Source organism: Pimephales promelas, chromosome 2, assembly GCF_988280905.1.
Source record: "Pimephales promelas chromosome 2, fPimPro1.hap1.1, whole genome shotgun sequence".
NCBI lineage: Eukaryota > Metazoa > Chordata > Actinopteri > Cypriniformes > Leuciscidae > Pimephales > Pimephales promelas.
The window spans coordinates 40,931,962-40,953,627 of record NC_142770.1 but is presented as its reverse complement, the minus strand read 5'-3'; the positions used below and the strand labels follow the sequence as shown (position 1 = coordinate 40,953,627).

Genomic DNA, 21,666 nt, shown 5'->3' with positions numbered 1-21,666 from the left:
TTTTATTGATGAATGCCGATCTGGTTTCATGAAAGATCGTCACATAGCCAATAACATTCACTTATTTGGATCTGATTGAAGACAAAGACTTTCTAGATGATGAACAACACCTTATTTTATTCTTAGACACGGTAAGCCACAAGTTTATTATTGAAACCTTAAACTGTTTTAGTTTTGGTAAGAATTGTATTAATGCTGTATAAACTCTGTACATGAGGAAACAGTTGTGTTAGATCGGCTAATGGAAATTCATCTAGATTTCACACACACAAAGGTCTCCGCCAAGACTGCCCCACCTCGCCTCTTCTATTGGGGATTGAAGCTCAAACTCTGTCATTTAATTCACAAGAGTTCATTCAAAGGAATTACATTAAATGAAAGAGAAATACAAATCTGACCGCTGGCTGATGACACAACCCTGTTTCTAAAAAATGAATCCCAAATAGGAGTTGCACTAAATGTTGTAAACCAATTTTCTGAAAGCTCAGGCTTGAATCTGAATCTTTCAAAATGTGAGCAGTTTTCTGTTAAAAAATAAACATTTGGGTCAAATATGTGGCATAAATATAAAGAATTTAGTAACTTATAATGGAATAAAATCAGTCCTAAAAAAAAGTTGATGACAGAGAGTAATATTTCTTTACTACACGACTATTCATTAAAGTTTGACTCTCGGATCAAGAGATATATCTACGTATGGCGGGTTCTTCTTTCTAAAGCAGAAGGTCTCACGAGCAGCAGATTTATTTACATCAATAGAAATTCATAAGTTACAATGTGCCAATCTAGACAAACTATTATATAACTTTATATGGAGGAAGAAGCCTCATGAAATCAGGAAAAACATCTTGACTAATAAAATTGAGGAGGCGGGTTTATCGGTCATTGACTTCTCACTTTTCAATGAGATATTAAAAATCAACTGGATTAAAAGATTTGTGGAAAATCCAAACAGTTTCTGGAACATTGATCCAAACTTCATCTTTGGAAAAACTGCTTTAAACATGATATTCTACTGCTCCTCCAGGTGGTGTACCTATGTGTGTTTCAGACATCTATCTATTCGATTCCCTTTAGCACCACCAGCTTTTCAAAAAGTTTGGGTTTAAGACGTCGTCTGTGTGGCCTATTGATTAAACGGTAACACTTTATTTGAAGGGGTGTGCATAAGACTGAAATGACACTGTCATAAACATGACACTTTTAATGCAAAGTTGACATTGTTTAAAATGTCTTTGTTATGAAAACTTGACATTAACCAAGACAAAAATGTCTTGATTATGACAACTTGACATTAACCAAGAAATCATAGCCTGTCACAAATGTCATAACAGGTCTAATTATCAAACTTAAAGAAGTTATTTAGCTTTGCGTTAACATTACATTACTGTCATATGTGGTTGGTTTTGACTTTGGCCGTCATGACACCATTATAACTGTGACATGAATATTTTACTTGTCCTCAAGTAAAGTGGAACACATTGTACTAGTTATAAAGATGTCATTAAGGGTTATTACACTGTCAAATGTTTTAACAACAGTGTCATTAATATTTCCCCTTACCTCAAGTAAAGTGGAACACGTTGGACTAGGTATAAACATGGCAGGTTGACAGGTTATGATTTCTTGGTTAATGTCAAGTTGTCATAACAAAGACATTTTAAACAATGTCAACTTTGCATTAAAATTGTCATAATTTACCGAATGACACTTAATGACAAAAGTCATAAACATTCATAAAGACTCCTTCATGTTCATGACAGGTGTTATGTCATGTTTATGACAGTGTCATGTCAGTCTTATGCACACCCCTTCAAATAAAATGTACCGATTAGACCCGCAAAGGAAAACAAGCGCTCTACAGGAGCTGAAGAGGGAATGATTGTGTTGAACCTCACAAACAGCTGTCTAATAAGTGGATACTGGTTCAAGATGTCCAAATCCTTCGTCTGATCTTCTAGGATTCTGGCTCAAAGTATTTTGAGTATTTTGAAAATACAAAAATTCTCATCCTAAATGTATTTAAATACAAATTACATTTGATTTTTTCCAAAGGCTTTAAAATACAAAATAGTATTTTGTATTTCAAATACATATTTTAAATACATGTATCTGAAATACTGCCCATCCCTGAAGGTTAACAGAAATGAGATAATTAACAGCAGTGTAATGCACACAATTCACCACAGGAGGGCGTTTAGACGTTTAGAGTCTTTAAATTGATATTACAGATATAAGAATATATTTCCATTAAACAAAAGCGAACTTTTCTAGATTTTTTTTACTATGTTGCTTTAAATTAATAATGTATCAAACAATGTGAAATAAATGCAAAGTAAGTGCAGAGTTTAGTGCAGTTTTCCTCTGGCGCTCTGAATACGGTTCAGCAGTGTAATTCACACAGTTCACCACAGGAGGGCGATTAAACTCCATTTTCAACAGAATATCGCAGACAGGGGCGGCGCTAGGGGTGGGCTAAGGGGGCTGTTTTCAGTAAAGCCCCGAATGTTTTTATTTCCTTGCATTGTACACACCATCACTGAGAGAATTTAATTAATTAAATGTATATTTCTCGACTCTCGCATCACAGCGTCCGTCAACATACGCATTGTCATTCACAACCGACAAGAACCGCCCACTCAGGCTAGTGCTTCTGACTGACATGTAAACTGGCCAACCATCGATGAGAAGCTCGGCGGTCTTGTACGATCCAGCCAATGAAATTAAATATTTGGAGCCAGGTGTTTGTTGATGTGCAAGAAGTTAGTAATGAACGAGTAAAATGGATGCTATCAAAGTTCACTCTTAAAATGGATGTGTTAAAAACAACACAACCTGTGTTATATCTTAACACACCTGTGTGTCTAGTTAAGGACAACACATTTTGTGTTACTTTTAACTCAACCAGTGTGTTATTGTTCTTAACACAGGGAGTGTGATTTCACTAAGTTTGCACTTTGAATTAGATTAAAATGTAGCAACTGACAAAATATTGTGTTTATAAGTTTTATTTACACTGGTGCACTCTTATAAAATGATTTTGTAAATAACACAACCTGTAAAAAGAGATGTTAAAAATGACACATGCTGTGTAGATTTTAACACATAAAGTGTGTGTGCTTAGGGACAACACATTTTGTGTAGATTTTAACACATGTTGTGTAGATTTTAACACATGTAGTGTGTGTGCTCAGGGACAACACATTTTGTGTAGATTTTAACACATGTTGTGTAGATTTTAACCCGTTTTGTAGATTTTAACACATGTAGTGTGTTTGCTCAAGGACAACACATGTTGTGTCAAATTTAACACACAACCTGTGTCGTTTCTTTACACATCTCTGTGTTTATAAGGATTACACATTTTGTGTTACGTTTAACACAACTAATGTGTTAGACAGCAGCAGACTAGAGCATATCCAGCAATTCTCTAAAGCCTCGGGCTTAGTATTGAACCTTTCGAAATGTGAATTGATGTCCATCAAAGAGTGTAATTTGTCTCAAATTTGTAATATTCAAATTAAAGATCAGGTGTCATATTTAGGTATTATTATAACAAAAAATGAATTAGAAAGATGCTCTGTAAATTTTAATCCGCTAATTGAGAGTACACAGAAGAGACTTTATATGTGGCTCCAGCGAGATCTGTCATTAAAGGGAAGAATTTTATTAGCCAAAGCTGAGGGCTTGTCAAGGTTAACATACGCTGCTCTTTCTTTAAGTGTCGACACCGCCATTCTTAAAAAAATTGATACAATGCTCCTCAACTTTGTCTGGAAGAATAAAACTCATTTTATCAGAAAATCTGTACTTATGAACACCATTGAGAAGGGGGGTTTAAACTTTCTCGATTTTACCACCTTAAACAATACCTTTAAAATAAACTGGATAAAGAACTTTATTAATAAGCCCGCTTCTATCTGGAATCTGATCCCTAATGCTATTTTTTCTAAACTAGGGGGTTTAAAATTCTTATTAACCTGTAATTATAACATAATGAAAATCCCTATCAAATTATCCCTTTTTCACAGGCAAATGTTATTAGCTTGGTCCCTCATTTTTAAACACAATTTTACACCTCACTCTTATACAATTTGGAATAACAAGAACCTACTATATAAACATAAATCTATTTTCTTTGATAATTGGTTTAAAAACGGAATTATTTTTGTATATCAACTTTTCAATCAAAATGGTTTGATCTGTAATTATTCAGAGTTCTTGGTAAAGCATGGAATTCCTGTCACTCCTAAAGAGTTTGCAATTGTGGCTGATGCAGTGCCACAAGGGGTTCTCATGCTTTTTAAAGGATTTCCTTCTTCATCTCTTTACCGCTCAGTGGATCTGTGTAAGACATTTGTAGGTAAACAGTGCTTTTCTTCTTCTAAATCAAAAAATAATAAGAAAATTCGAGTCTTGTTTCAGGAGGAGTCTGTTTCTGTGCCATGTGTAATTTCTTACTGGAATGGTTTTGTAAGTGACATTCCCTGGAAAAAAGTTTGGACATTACCTCACAAATACCTGATAACTAACAAAATAAGAGAAATTACCTTTAAGTTAATTCATAGGGTTTATCCAGATAAGTGTTTTCTCAAAAGGCTCAAGAATGATATTAATACCCTCTGTTCTTTCTGTTCAGAGAAACCTGAGACTTCTTTACATTTATTTTGGAACTGCTCTCTCACAATGACTTTCTGGTATGACATTTGTGATTTTATAAAATATTATGTGAATCCTAACTTTGATTTTACATATAGAAATGTAATTTTTGGTTTTCATGAATGTGAAAAGAAAAGGGATATTTATTTTATAAATCTTATTTTTCTGTTAGCTAAATTTCACATTCACAAATGTAAATTTTCTAATTGCAGTCCTCTTTTTGTAAGATTTAAACTTGAAATGAAAATGTACTTTGAATCTATAGAGTTCTCTAAAAACTTAAAAGCTATAAGAACAGTGGCTGCGTTTAAGGACTTGGCACTTAACCTGGAGTAAAAAGACAGAAGGAGCTTAATCTGGATTGAAGGACTCAATGGTTTTTATGTTATGACAATAATTGTGGTATATGTTTTTTTTTTGTTTGTTTGTTGTTGTGATGTTTTCCTTTACGAGCATTTAATAAAAAAAAAAAAATAAAATAAAAAATAAAAAAATAAAAAAAAAGAGGAGACGTATATGCGCTCGGTCGCAGTGGAGATGACGTATATATATGCGCTCCGGCGCAGTGGAGGTGACGTACTTCCGCTTTTGAGTGGAGCTCCACTCGCCCCGTAGTCTGCAGCCAGACCCTATTGTCTCGCGCTGATCACCAGTGATCGATTCTGCGCAGATTTTGCCCATCTCAAACAAGCCTAGTTTGATCTCACAGGTGTCTGATCCACTGCAAGAACCGAGATCGAGATCTGTCCGGCTTCACCATAGACAGTAAGGGCTTTTTTCAGCCGCCTACTTTTTAAAGCTCATGAGAAATTTCGCTGCGTAAGTAGGCCTACTCGACTCGCGCTTTGAAGATTCAGTGTCATATATGTAACATCACTAGTGGACAAGACTGCAAGTAAGTTTTAATACATGTTTAATACATTTAAACATAAAACATTTAGTACAAAATGTTTTATTGAGAAAGGTTTATTCAACACGAATATGTTTCTAAAAAGTGTTCTCCCATTTCCTCTCCCGTGTTAGGCTGTTGTTTTTGTGATGAGAAATCGAAAGTATTTTTGAAGTAGACATTTTTACAGTAGACAGACAGATGAAGCCTAACGTCAATCAACAACAATCTGCTGTTATTAAACTCAATATTTCAGTTCATATATAGCAATTATGATTAGTAATATTATGTCTATTTTCTGCTTTTACTCAATCAGTTATTGTGAACTTTAAGTAATGATTGAATAGCAAACGATTCAACAATTATTAAAGATTGGGTAAATATGATTATAAAATTGATGTTAAACTGTAATAGACAATATAAACAAATTGGGTTCAGTTTTCCAGCACAGTGTACATTTATGTTCCCCAATGAATTAATATTTAGAGTCCGTTAAACTCATGAAACAATCAGAAATGATTAAGAGCATTCGGTTATTTTACATGGCAATATATTTGTTTGTAACTCACTTTATTTGATAGATTGTTTTTGCTGTTGTTGATGATAACTCTTTATTCTTCAATGAGATGTTGTTGATGTGTGTAAATGTTGTGATTTGCAGGTGATGCTGAAGGATTGAGTGTTTTCTGATCAGTTTTCAGGGTCAGTTTAGCTGCAGTATGTCAGAGGAAAGAGGAAAGGACTCTCTCTCTCAGATGAGTCTCTCAGAGAAACACAGGTGAGACTGCGTCTGTTTTCACACTCTCACTTTAAACTCCACTGGACTTTGTGTTTCTCTGTCTATAACACAACTTTAAGCATTGCTCTATATTTGCAAATGCTTTGAACAACTTCAATTTTAACTTTCCAAAAGGGGGGTTGACTGCTTTTTTTCTTTGCATGATTGTGTTTATGGGGTGGATTATAACATGTATTCGTGGTTTTTCTTTTTTTAAAAGTCTTAATTTTCATAAACTTCACCTTTATTGTCAGCCGCGCTCTCCTCTGTCCTCGAACGAGCGGTTGACTTCCTGAGTCTATGAAACCACTCCCTCAGAAACAGGCAGTGGGCTCAGATTGGTTTGGCCCGGTGTGTTGTGATTGGCTAAACTGTCGCTCGCGTTGTTCGGAAGGTTAACCCCCATTACCTTTACGGGTGAAACATTTATGTCATGAGCTCCGGTCCAGATGTAAATATGTGTCAAACTGCAGTATCAGTTTGAGGCAGAATCAAACATAACCTCACCACACACGGCTCTTAATAAACGTTTCTGAATGATAATTTGCTAAATTTTTTTAACTTTATACACGTTTGTTTAACACAATAGCATCTGACTGGCAACAATAGCAACTGACTGGCTACTAATGTTAAACACAAACAGCGTTGGCATTGGTTTACGTTCTTGATCAAATCGAAAAAAACGTCATAAAACATATACATGAAAAATACATTTATAACATTAGTACTTATACAAAATTCAGGTCCATAATGTTTGTAAGCGTTTGTCGTAGACACAAAATAGCATAACTCGTAGCCTAGTGGCTATAAAGCCAGCGCTGGCATTTGAAAAAAATAAAACACAAGGCTACGTCTGGAATTATACATACAAATACATTTAAAATGATTAAGTCTTAGCCTACTTACAGGTTGTGGCCCAACAACTGCTGCCTCTGGTTTTAAAGTTGAAACTGCTTCATTAACAGTTTCTTGTTGAATTCGTGGAAGCTGTCTTCTGTAAAATGCGCTGCACAGAGAGCTAGATTATGATCGTCATTTTCAGGGACATAATCAAACATAAATGGGCTCTATGCACGGCGGTATTTCCAGTGAAGGTGTAAGGATGCTCAATAACTTCCGCCGATCGTAGAGTCCAATGCAATACCGAGAATTTATATTGAATTTTATACCCCATGGTTATAGTAAAGAAACATTAGTCACATAAACAGATAAAACAGACACCCCTCGTTGTGTTTATGCTTCTTTTTAAAATTATATTAAATAAACTTAACTATATATAAAATTGCATCTAAACGTATGTACGTTTCATTTCAAAGACGGGAGGACAGTAAATTTTGAAGACTCTGCCATCATCCCGTTTTCCTCGGTTCGCCTCCGCTTAAATCTACACAACCGGAAACAGACGAGCATCCTTGCGTCAAATGCGGAACTTATGCGTGCATATAGCCCATTGTATCCATTGTTGTCGAAGTACAGCGTCCGTGGGAAGCCCGAACACAGAAGACCTGACAGCTGCGTGAACATCACACTCAACGAGTCGACGTGCCTCAAGCCATTTTCTGCATATTCTGAGGGAGTGGTTGATGCAAATGTGTGGGTTAGTGACGTACCATAACCCAGCTGTAGTCCCAATCGAGTCGTTTTTGTAGGCAATTATACTTCCTGATTTTTAAAAGACGATATCTCTGCTTACACTGAACTTTCAGCGCTGCAACTTTGCAGATACTGTTCATGCACCAACAGCAACATTACACACTATTTAAAATGAAAAAAGTGAAATCGCAATCAACCCCCCCCCCCCCCCCTTTAAAGGAGTAGTTAACTTTAAAAAAAAAACGTTTGCTGATAATTTTCTCACTCCCATGTCATCCAAGATGTCCATGTCTTTCTTTCTTCAGTCGAAAAGAAATTAAGATTTTTGATGAAAACATTCCAGGATTTTTTTCCATATAATGGACTTCAATAGGAACCAAACGGTTCAAGGTCCAAAAGACCGTTTCAGTCAGGCCCGGTTCTACGGGGGTGCTTGAGGGTGTTAAGCACCCTCAAACAAAAGTGAAAGCACCCTCAGATTAAATTTTTATTAGCACACATGTAAACGAGATTTTGCTGAAAAAAGAAACACAGACAGATTTCACACTCATACATATAATATGTTACACAAACTAAATCCATTAACGTGATTTTTCAAATCAGAAATTATTTCATTATGCTTTCATGTTTAATGCATTGGATTGTTGTGTCCTTTCGCAATGCGCAAACTGTGACGCTGACTCTTTGATTGCCCACTTTGTTTGCGTGTGTGCGTCCCGCTCAGGAAATTCGTTAGAGACGGGGCTGCCTTTAGATAGCCAAAAAATGTAATTGTCCATTCACCGGAACGAATAGAGAGTCCCCGCAACGGCGATAGATTGAAGCGCACGTCTGAGTGAAGACTGCGCGAGCCACAAGAGAACAATGTATCCATGCAACTGACAGCAGCGTGGCATCAAGCGCTCAGCTTGATCTCAAAAACATCAAATTTAAGCGCTAGATGCCTGGATCTCTAATTTAATAGCAACTAAATGAATGCTCTGCTAGTTAACTGGAGATGTTTTATTTGTAGTAGGTACATCCGTGCCTCCAAAAGTGGTTATATTAACTTCTTTATTCAACTACAGAATAAAATACTTCATATACTTCAAATTTCTATAGGCCTACTTCACACATTTGCAATACTATTGATATTTGGGGAAAAAAGCACTCTGTGTGTGACATTTATATCATATGATAAGTGTAAAGGACAAAAACTCATACAGGGACATGGCTACTCGATCATGGATATCGCATATCATTTAACATAACAACAATATTGTCATAGACAAGTATCACTCGGCCCTCTTTTGAGCACCCTCATTATTTTCAAAAGCACCCTCAGTGATTTGGTTCTAGAATCGAACCGGGCCTGGTTTCAGTGCAAACTGTTCAAAGGGCTTTAAACCACACCAGACGATGAATAAGGGTCTTATCGAGCGAAACTATCGCACAGACATTTCTGCTCTCCATTTCTGTCAATAAACAAAAACTTGACATGTTCTTTTAAATTGAAGTATTTTTTAACATGTTTAATCTCTCCCATGTATATTAAAGAAATTGTTAAACTAATGTGAGCCAGTAAATATAGTGATGGTTAAGTATAAAATAGGGTTGGGCGATATATCGCACGATATTGTTATGCGCATCTAATCAGTAAAGCCGGTTCCTTGATTAGCAGTAAATCACCTTCACCTGCTTTCAGATGGAGCGGCATTCACTACAAAGAGCCGTAGATCACTGACAAGCTGAGCCAAATCGCGTTAATATCGAGGACATATCGATATCGATATTTAATGCGATATGGCTCAGCTGGTCAGTGAACTACGGCTCTTCGTCACGACAAAATCTCCCGTGTTAAACTAACACACCTGGGAGTGTATATGAGTCCACACTCAAGAGTGTTAAAGTTAATGAGATAATTAAGTGATTAAATGAGTGATGATTGAGCATTATTGAAAACACCTAAAGCAGAATCACAAGGAAAAAATCTCAAATTTTAAGCCACCGTTATGGAGGTGAGTGTTTGCTTTAGTTGGGCTCTTGACCCTTATATTATTAACTTTATACTTTAATTTGCTGTTGCATCTGAGTTATATCTATCAGATGAACAAAAATAAACAATAATAAAATGATTTTGGTCATATAATGACGTTTGTCATTTGAAATTTATGTAATTATATATATAAATATAATATATATATATATATACACAACATTTATAATAAAGTTTATTTATAAAATTTATAACATATAATTTATTCTGTTGCTTAGTGTATGACTTAGATTCTGAATAAATGTCCAGAATGTTAAATATAATAGACAGTTTTCTCAAAAGTTGCTTAAAAGAAAAAAACCTTTCCTTTAGGCACACACAGACCTCAAGATTCAGTCAATGCTTCTCAACAACGGTGACGAGTAGAATATTCAAGTAGGAAAAGTAAATTACATAGACAATTCAGATCATAATATATTCAAACCGCAATGTATGATGGGAGCCATTAATGAGTTGTGATTGGTGGCAACAAGGATTAATTTCGCCACCACAGTTGAGATAGACAGACTGATTATTGATCTCTGTGTTTCTAAATAAGCATGAAAGTATAATAAGCAGAATAATATTTATTAATAAATTTATATTAAAAGAAAAAAAATACAGATATGCTGTACAATCACTAAAATCTTGCTAACAAGTTAAGCCAAATCATCTGAAAAGTTTCATTTTACAGATCACAGCATGATTATGTCAAAACATAACCAACACTATAAGATCAAATATGTCTTATTTGACTGCTATAAATCAATAATAAAGCAGACACACAAAATTTAAAGTGAAAGTATAAGGGTCAAGAGCCCAACTAAAGCAGACACTGATCTCCATAACGGTGGCTTACAATTTGTGATTTTGTCCTTCAGCGATTCTGCTTGTGATCATCAGGTGTCTTCAATAATGCTCAATCATCACTAAATTAATCACTTAATTATCTCATTAACTTTAACACTCCTATCGTCCATTTGAAAGCATGTGAAGGTGATTTACTGCTAATCAAGGAACCGGCTTTACTGATTAGATGCGCATAACAATATCGTGCGATATATCGCCCAACCCTAGTATAAAACTGTAAATTGTGTGAGTGTGTGTGTTTCTGTGGAGGATAAGATGAAGACACAGATGTGTTTCAGACACAGTTGATCCTCCTTTACTAAAGTGTTTTCTCTCTCTCTCTGTTCTTTGTGTCATCAGTGTAAGATCAGGCTCACATGTGTCCAGCTCTGTGTCTCTGAAGAGTGATTGGTCTAAAGATCCTCCACCAAACTTCAGTGAGAAAACACCATCATCTAATAAAAGGTATTTTGTGTGTTTACATTACATTATAGGGTTGTATTATTTGTCCACAGTGGTGTGTGTGATTGAACTTGACTGTGTAAGGGGATTTATGAAACTCACTCCAGTAACACAGTTACCAGGGATGTGATTTTTCCGGATTAATCCGGAATTCTGTATTTTCCGACCTGAAAATGTGACCTACGTGAATCATGCAGATCTGTAAAAAAAAAAAAAAAAAAAAAAGAAAAAAAAAGAGGGGGACGGGTGTCGGCAGCCGGAGTGAAAAGGAGAGAATATGAGGACATAACCCATAACTGGCTGACGTGCAGGCCCGGATTGGCTAATCGGGAGCACCGGGAGAATTCCCGGTGGGCCGGTCTGTTTTATTGGCTAGGAGGGCCGGCGTTGTCACGGCACTGGGTGAATATGTTAAATAGGCTCCAGTCACAGCGCAGCCCCACTATTTTTATTATTATTTTCTCGCAGCCCCACAAAAAAAGTCAGTTGCTAGAGATGTGCGAACAAAAAAAAAAAAAGAGATACGAAACATGGACAATAGTAGCGCTTACGAGTCAGGGCCGTACCCACCACCTTAACGCAACGAGAACCAACCTCAACATCAGCACTCAAACGCTGCTCGTTGGCAATGGCAAAATGTTTGAGATGACCGAACAAAGCAGGATTTATTTCCACAGAAGCGCGAGCCACGCACCACGAATCCCAACGCGACGCTTCCCAAGATAATAAGATGCAAGGCTAAACTAAACAGCTGTTTTACGATAGAAGTTTTAAACGACCGACATAAATAATCAGATTGCAAAGACTATCAATCAAAGCTCAGCTTCGGGAAGGGGAGATTTAGGTAAAGATAAAGAGACTGAGAGAAGAAGAGAGAAGGAGAAACAGGAAGAGCAATTGCCTATTACTGTGCCCAGAATGAGAATAACTTTATTACAATGGATTCAACACAGATGTGAGGTCACCGAGGTTTGGACCTCTGTCATTTTTTTACATTCGAAAATAAAATGTCATGCTCTTTGGATGATTAATTAATGATAACATGTTTAAACCACCTCACATGAGTGTTTCCAATTCATGTTGCTGTGAGAAGCTATAGCGCAGTGAACAGCACGTTGTGAATGAGAGCGCGAGTCCGGCATCCGTGTTGCCAGATCCACGTAATGGAAAGGTGCAGGAATCTCCTGGACCTGTTTTTCTGATTTAATGTGACACTTTAAAAAGTTATTAAAGTGGAAAGTTGCATGTTAGGGTTAGTGATATATTAATCTTATTTCCAAAACACAAACTATTAACTAATTTCGGATTATTATTATTTTGTTTTGTTTTGCTTGTTTTTCGCAGCAATATCTGGCAACACTTTACTGTCAGCGTTAATCAAAAATAAAATAAAAAGCTTATAGACAAACTGTAATTGCATAAAGCTACCACATTCGGTAAGACAAACGCAATGATCATCGTGATTTTCTGTAAGAAATGTAGGCTAACACTATCAAAACAATAGCATTATACAGATCTGTATGTTACAGAATGAAATTTGCCAAATAACCTTACTGGCCAGCTGAAGAGGCTCATGCTGTTTAGTTAACATTTCACAAAGTCATCATAAATACAGTAATTAAAGCAGTGTTTCTCAGCTAGCAATCTATTCAGCCATATTTGTGTTTATTCTGTGTGACTTACCGAAATATAAGACTTTGCTAGACCTACTTTTATTCTATATTTCTTTGCACAAAACTCTCCAGAAAGTGCATTTAATGGTTTATTTTTCAAAAAAAAAATCCCGGGGGAGCATACCCGGCTATTGCACTGAATAGAAAATAATATTTTTTGAAAAATACAAAGAATTACAATGCTGTACAGAACAGTGCACTATTGCTTAGCCTATATACTGAGGTTTTAATTACATTATTTTAATATAGTCGTTAACTAAAGTGGGCCGGTCTAAGGCATGAAACTCCAGGGCTGAAAATGAGTCCCAATCCGGCCCTGCTGACGTGCGTACAGAAAGTTCCTTTCAAAGTATCAACAAGGACGCATTTGCATTCAGCCAGAGAATGTCTAATTGGTTCAGCTTGTTCACCTGCTCAATTTTTTTTATCTCGCTCTCGCGCTGGTATCGTTGTCAGTTGACGAGAACATCACAGTTAGGTCACCAGGGCTGGGCGATATATATTTCAAATTTGCGCTATGATCCTTGCTCCAAGCAAGCTGCTGACTGCTTTTGTAGAAATATGTAGCAGCTATATCGTGCATTCTGTCAGTTGCAGTTCTGACACCTCCGTCTCAACAGCATTAGTGTACAACTAGACAAATACTCGCAATATTAACGCAGAGGAACGGCTACATCAGTTCAGCGAGTTCACAAAAGTTAATTTGCATGTGCTTTAAAGCCTTGCCGGTTAAACATGTCATTCACTGCTGATGCGCTGTTCTGAGCGCGAACACCCGACGCGCACATGCACTAAAAGCTTGTCTAACAGCGCCTGGTTGCTGGACTAAGTTATCTTTCGAGTATTATTTCGCTAATACTCTCAAATACACACAAGGTTTACATAAGAACATTTGGTTACGTCTAAACTCAAAGCAAACCGAGAAAATTGAGAGAAATCTGCTTGTCAAGTGCTCCGTGTATATTAGACGTGTCCCGTACAGGTCTTAAAGTGACAGTAGCCCTAATAATAAAACTGCAGCCGCTTGTTCTTAAAGGGTTTAAAATAAAAATTCTGTCATTATTTATTCACTGTAATGTTGTTCCAAACCTGTATTAATTTATTTCTTGTGCTGAACAAAAAAGAAGATATTTTGAAGAATGTGGGTAACCAGACAGTTGCTGGTCCCGATTGACTTCCATAGGGAAAAATGTACTATTTGTCCTTAGCCAGTCACATACCAGAGTTACACAGGCAGACACAAGGAGGCATAAATTCAAAATAAATCATGCAACTAAACATGTTCATCCATCCAACCGTAGTTATAATGAACAAATGCACAGCTATACTGCATTTAATTACTATTTACAACATTATACCTTTTCCAATGTTCTTTGTGTCATCAGAGTAAGATCAGGCTCACATGTGTCCAGCTCTGTGTCTCTGAAGAGTGATTGGTCTAAAGATCCTCCACCAAACTTCAGTGAGAAAACACCATCATCTAATAAAAGGTATTTTGTGTCAAAAAAATGTCATGCATTGACAGTTTTAAAAGTTGTACAGTACAGCCAAAAAGTATTTAGTCAGCCACTGATTGTGCAAGTTCTCCTACTTAATTAGTCTGTAATTTTCATCATTGGTACACTTCAACTATGAGAGACAAAATGAGAAAAAAATCCAGGAAATCACATTGTTGGATTTTAAAAGGGGTGGTTCAGGCTAATGCTTTTTTTCTTTTGCATGAATGTGTTTATGGGGTGCAATATAACATGTATTCGTGTTTTTCCTTTTTAAAAAGTCTTATTTTTTCATAAATTTCACCTTTATTGTAAGCCGTGCTCTCCTCTGTCATTTGAAAGACTGGCTCAGATTGGTTAGTTTGGGCCGGTGTGTTGTGATTGGCTAAACGGTAGCTCACGTTGTCCGGATACTTTACGCCCATTACCTTTACGGGCGAGAGTTGCATGTGTGTAGGGCTGCAGCTATCGATTCTTTTTGTAATCGATTAATCTAGCACTTAATCGGCCGATTAATCGAGTAATCGGATAATTAGTTTATGTGTGTTTTTAAACAACCAAAACAAATAATCTATAACAAAAATGATGCGCCTGGTAAAATGGTCTCATTCCCCCAACTATGATAAAAAGCTAAAAGAAGTTATGAAATGTGAGAAGTGATGTGTCCCTTAATTCAAACTACCTCCAGTATGTAAAATCAGGCAGACCTCACAGTGTGAGCTCCTGAATACACAACCAAAATCTAATAAAGACAGACATCACCATTTGGTAATAATTTATTTATCTGGGTTTATAAGGAAAGGGAACAGAAAGGTTCAGGGTGAGTCTGTAGGTTGACTGCCCGCACAATCGCTGTGTGTAACTCTATTGACAGGTAATAATTTCTACAAATTCTATGATTTCGGAATTATTGTTATGAAACGCTTAACTGACGATTTTATCCTTTTGAATTGGATTTTGAATTATTGCATCATTACCTGTTCAATAAATTGTAAACGTTTGATTTTATTCTGAGTGAACGATTGTTTTTTCCTGGATCATCGGATTCGAATATTTCCACATCTTTCGCGTCAGATTAGCGATGGCTAAATATCCGATACCATTTTAAGCGTACTTGAATGAGGGGGCAAGCTATTTCCGACTAGAATCAGCAAACGCTTTAATCAACCTAGCTTTGAGTGTGTCCATATCCACTGTTTTAAGTTAATGATTACTTTGGGTAAATGTGCGTGGTTCTCAGATCGCAGGTTTTGACCTGAAGCCATTTTTAGAAGGGTTGAGTTGATTAACTGTTTTCTTTCATGGTGGACATTTCGTTGTGAATCGTCATGTGATGCTACTCGAGTCAGCGGCAGCGCGAGAGGCACACACACACACACACAGGGAGAGACGAGACGAAAGAGAGACAACGTTTCACATGGCATGCTCTAAAAAAAGGAAAGTGGACAGCGAAAGCAGAGCTTTCAATCAAGAATGGACAGATTTTTTCATGTTCATTCTTCCCACGGGCAGTTCAAAACCGGTATGTCTCATATGTTCAGAGACTGTCGCGATTATTAAGAGCGGCAATGTGAAGCGCCACTATGAGACAAAGCACAAATCGTTTGACCAAACATACCCGCTTAAATCCGTACTGAGGGCACAGAAAATAAACGATCTAAAAGCCCAATATGATCGATCCAGCAGAATCTTAACACATTCATTCACTGCCCAACAACGTGCTAACGAATGTTCCCTTAAAGTTGCTTGGATTTTGGGCCAACATAAAAAAACATTTACTGATGCAGGGGTTGTCAAGGAGTGCATGAGTGCGGTGGCTGAAACCGTACTTGAGGGAAAACAAAAAGAAGACATGTGTGTAAAAATCAAGCAAATACCTATGTCAGCATCATCAGCCACAAAGAAAACAGAAATATTAACCCAGGATGTGCTAGCTCAGCTGGATGAAGCAATTCACAAGGCACCATGCATAGGCTTAGCTGTAGATGAGTCCACCGATGTGTCTGACAATGCTCAGCTGTTAGTTTTTGTGAGGTTCTTTAACATGGACAAGGAAAAGTTCTGTGAAGACCTGTTCGGTGTCACACCCCTTCAGACCAGAACAAGAGGAGAGGACATCCACCTGGCTTTAAAGGAGATGTTAAAGAAGAGAGCAATAGAGATGAAACAAGTGGTTTCAATAACCACAGATGGAGCCCCTGCCATGGTAGGGAGAGAGAGAGGAGCTGTGGCAAGACTGAAAGAGGACAATCCTCAACTCATCTCTTATCACTGCATAATTCATCAGTCAGTCCTGTGCTCCACCCTGTCAGATGAGTATGCTGAGGTGATGAACACAATGATGAGAATGATAAACTTTCTCAGAGCTTCCTCTTCCCATCAGCATCGCATGCTCAGGGAATTCCTCAGAGAAGTTGATGCAAATGCTGATGATCTCCTGTTACACAACAATGTAAGATGGCTCAGCAAAGGTAGGGTGTTGGAGCGCTTTTGGTCTATCCGAGGGGAAATCGCAGCTTTCTTGGCACAGCTGAAGAGCCAGAAGGCAACAACATTTTCTCTCTTTTTGGAGGATGACAAGAAGATGGATATTGTGGCTTTTTTGGTTGATATCACTTCACACCTGAATGAACTGAATTTAAAGCTACAGGGCAAGGACAATTCAGTTTGTGAGCTCATGACAGCTGTGCGCTCCTTTCAGAGGAAACTTGTGCTGTTTAGGGAAGACCTGCAGGGAGACTGTGCACACTTCCCAACTGTGAAGGAACAGGTTCAGGGTGAGAGAGAGGTGTCTTCTTTTGTTGACTTTGTTGACAAGCTGATTGTTATGTGATTGTGGGTCCCACTTTATATTAAGTGGCTTTAAGTACCATGTACTTGCATTGAAATTAATAATTTGATACAATAAACTTTTTGTGTACATACATGTTTTTACATTGTACTAATATTTTAAAAATACCAGCATGTAATTACAGATGTAATTAATTTATGTAAGTACATCTGTAATTACATAGCTGACCCATCCCTTACACTTAAACCCACCCTTAAAACTACCCATACCACCACACCTGTCCCTAACCTTACCCATATCACACCTCAATAGCAGCAAAAGTGATTTACAATACAACATGAGCACAATAAGGACATTGTACTTATTTTTAAATGTAAGTACATAGTACTTAAAGCCACAAAGTGGGACCAGATTGGTCATTATAAAATGTTCAAATTAAGTTAAAATTAATTTAAACTTAAGATGTGAAAGGGAGTTAACTAAAAACTAAAAGGGAAACTCAAGCTGTACTTTTTATTTTATTTTTCTAAATTTAAGCACTTTATTTTGAGATGCACATTTTTCAAAAGATCTCTGTTGTGTTTTATTTATTTATACTTTATTTTTAAATGCAGCCTTTATTTCATTTATAATATAACATTTATTATTGATAATTTATTATTAGAGTACTTATTATTTATGATCCCTACAGTTCAATATATAAACTGACAATAAATATTGTTGAAATATTATTGAATTGGACTTTTATTTTATTTGACAGTCGTCTGTTGACTAGACTTCTTACATATTTTCATACAACTAATGTTACTAGGCTGGGGCACTGAATGATAACGCTTAGTCATTAGATAAAGTTAGTCATTGTGATGTTGTGGACCTTTGCTTGATGGAATTTTCTCTAACTGGACCTCTTAGAATTTTAATTGAATACCTCTGCTATATAGGGTTAATTAACATAGCGCACATGAACAGAAACTGTCTTCAACGGGTCTGATAGCAGATACTTGGACATTGGACATGAAAGCGTGTGAAAGTATATCCATTATTAATAACATGCGGTGGATAGGGCTGATAGCTTGCGTTTGGGCTGATAGCTTTTCATTTTGTATGCAGAACAGGTGACAATTCAAATGTTTAAAACGCAACCCATATAACATGGATGCTGCTCTTAGATAGCTACTGATTAATCACAAGTCATCAATTTTGAATTATTCTTAAATCAAACAAAAGGGGCTCATGTAAACGCAGTGAGCCACATCTCACGCCATGGAGCACAGAAGAATCATATGCCCATTCAAACAGCACCGGTCGTGCCCGTGGTCGTGGTGATATTTCCCCCTATAATTAGGGCCCGAGCACTAACAGTGCGAGGACCCTATTGAAACTGTTAGGGTTATTTTTTTTTTTTTTCTTTTTTCTGCAAAGTAAGTGCCATTTTCGGGGCCGCAACATGCTCAAAAACTCACCAAATTTGGCACGCATGTCAGGACTGGTGAAAAATTTCGTATTTTGTGGGTTTCGCAGATGGGCGGGGCAAAATGGCACGCTAGCGCCACCTAGAAAATTGGAAAAAATTAGCCCCTCGTCCACGTTCAACCTACATGCACGAAATTTGGTGGGGACGTGTATCATATCAAGACGCACAAAAAAGCCTCAAGAACCCATACCCTAAACTCGACAGGAGGTCCGCCATTTTGAATTTGGCGGCCATTTTTTGACGATTTACAGACTCCGTACTTTAACGAACTCCTCCTAGGGATTTAGTCGGATCGACTTAAAATTTCTGCTGTGCCTTCTAAAGGCATTGACGATGTAAAGTTGTGCTATCTGCGCGTTTTCGTCGATGGGCGTGTCCGTGGCGTCGAAGATTCGCCATGAAACAGGAAGTTGTACTAACTTGGCTGTAAATGCCCAGATCTGCACGAAATTTTACACATTTGACAAGAGTCCCGCCGTGAACAAATCTACATGCCGACATTCACCCTAAGTCATAGCGCCACCTGCTGGCAACAGGAAGTGAACTTTAACGAAGCAGCCCCCGCCGGATGTTTGACCGACATGTACGAAATTTCTCTGGTATATCTACCATGTCCAGACGCACTGAAAAGTCTCTTGGAGCGATGCCCTAAGTTCAACAGGAAGTCGGCCATTTCTAATTTTACCGCCATTTTTGGATGATTTACTCATTACCTACTTTAACGAACTCCTCCTAGGGATTTAGTCGGATCGACTTCAAATTTCTGCTGTGCCTTCTAAAGGCATTGACGATGTAAAGTTGTGCTATCTGCGCTTTTTCGTCGATGGGCGTGTCCGTGACGTCGAAGATTCGCAATGAAATAGGAAGTTGTAGTAACTTGGCTGTAAATGCCCAGATCTGCACGAAATTTTACACATTTGACAAGAGTCCCGTCCTGAACAAATCTACATGTCGACATTCACCCACAGTCATAGCGCCACCTGCTGGCAACAGGAAGTGAACTTTAACGAAGCAGCCCCTGCCGCTTGTTTGACCGATATGTACGAAATTTCTGTGGTACATCTACCATGACCAGACGCACAAAAAAGCCTCAAGAACCCATACCCTAAACTCGACAGGAAGTCCGCCATTTTGAATTCGGTGACCGATTTGGGACGATTTACACACTCCGTACTTTAACGAACTCCTCCTAGGGATTTAGTAGGATCAACTTCAAATTTCTGCTGTACCTTCTAAAGGCATTGACGATGTAAAGTTGTGCTATCTGCGCGTTTTCGTCGATGGGTGTGACCGTGGCGTCGATGATTCGCCATGAAACAGGAAGCTGTAGTAACTTGGCTGTAAATGCTCAGATCTGCACGAAATTTTACACATTTGACAAGAGTCCCGCCCTGAACAAATCTACATGCCGATATTCACCCACAGTCATAGCGCCATCTGCTGGCAACAGGAAGTGACCTTTAATGAAGCAGCCCCCGCCGCTTGTTTGACCGACATGTACGAAATTTCTGTGGTGCATCTACCATGACCAGACGCACAAAAAAGCCTCAAGAACCCATACCCTAAACTCGACAGGAAGTCCGCCATTTTGAATTTGGCCACCCATTTGGGAAGATTTACACACTCCGTACTTTAACGAACTCCTCCTAGGGATTTAGTCGGATCAACTTCAAATTTCTGCTGTACCTTCTAAAGGCATTGACGATGTAAAGTTGTGCTATCTGCGCGTTTTCGTCTATGGGTGTGTCCGTGGCGTCGATGATTCGCCATGAAACAGGAAGTTGTAGTAACTTGGCTGTAAATGCCCAGATCCGCACGAAATTTAACACGTTTGACAAGAGTCCCTTCCTGAACAAATCTACATGCCGACATTCACCCACAGTCATAGCGCCACCTCCTGGCAACAGGAAGTGACCTTTAATGAAGCAGCGAACCAAATTCACAGCCGCAACGGCTGAGCCGCAGAATATGCAACGCGGCCACCTCACACCCCAATGCGCTACAGGTGCGAGGGCCCGCCCATCGCTGCTTGCAGCTTTAATTGATATTATATCTCCCCAAACCTTATTAAATAGGTAGGCTTATAGCTATACATCATCATATGTCAAGTTCTTAATATTAATCGATAAACTACTCTGTTTTATAATAAGGCACTATGGCTGTTATCAGTAAAATAAAATGAACAAAAGTCAATAAGTCATTAAAAGTCAAAATCTTAATACAGAATGCATGGCGTGGGATGCGAGGCTCACTGCGATTACATGCCCCATTGTTTAAAGGTTCTATATGTAACTATTTTTTTATAAAATGAATCCTTTTTTTATTGCCTGTGTTTGAAGGGGTTGTAATCACACATTGCAACAATCCACTTTTCGGGTTTTGCCATTACCTCTGAAGGCCAATATTCTTATTTATATGCGAGGTCTCCGGGTCGGATTTCCTGCGAAATCCATCAGATGTGACGTGCATGCGCGCTCCCGAGCCTCTCTATCCTACAGTCTATCATGCGATCAACGGCACTTCAGCTGACGACATCGAGTCTGATAACACCCCAAAACTTCCTGCCTCCAGCACAACACAGACTCCAACACAAACTCCACATAAATATAAAAAACAAAAAAAAGATTTATCTGCTCAAGCTCGTGACTCCGGTTGAAAACGCGGATCAACATAGTAAACTCAAGTGAAATAGCAAGGTAAACTACATGAAACATGACATGAATACAAAATAATGTTCCAGGATAACATTAGTATAACATTTAGTATGTAACTTATTTTATTTACTAGATCTACTGACTAACGTCACTCATCCCACTATCATATTGTTTATACATTTCCAGACACGTTCAGTACAGTATTGTTACTTCCAACGATCTTACTGATACACTGAAACTGTTCAGTTTAGTTCACTAACCTTTTTCGTTATCATATTATACATTCACATATGTTGACATTGCTGAATGTGAAAGATACACGAATAGTTAGAGA

General features: G+C 37.7%; 1 protein-coding gene across 6 annotated transcripts in view; it reads left to right on the top strand.

Annotated features, from left to right (window-relative positions):
- The first annotated feature begins 5,254 nt into the window (after positions 1-5,254).
- LOC120479934 (NACHT, LRR and PYD domains-containing protein 3-like) overlaps positions 5,255-21,666 on the top strand; it is a 49,793-nt gene continuing 33,381 nt past the window's right edge. For 2 of the 6 annotated variants that reach the window (XM_089122492.1, XM_089122498.1), the window contains exons 1-4: positions 5,255-5,554; positions 6,210-6,326; positions 11,143-11,247; positions 14,303-14,407. In XM_089122492.1, coding sequence (XP_088978618.1) covers positions 6,268-6,326; positions 11,143-11,247; positions 14,303-14,407 — 269 coding nt within the window. In that variant the 5' untranslated portion in view covers positions 5,255-5,554; positions 6,210-6,267. The remainder of the gene's footprint in view (positions 5,555-6,209; positions 6,327-11,142; positions 11,248-14,302; positions 14,408-21,666) is intronic. The other 4 variants (XM_089122496.1, XM_089122494.1, XM_089122495.1 and 1 more) reach the window with 4 other exon arrangements.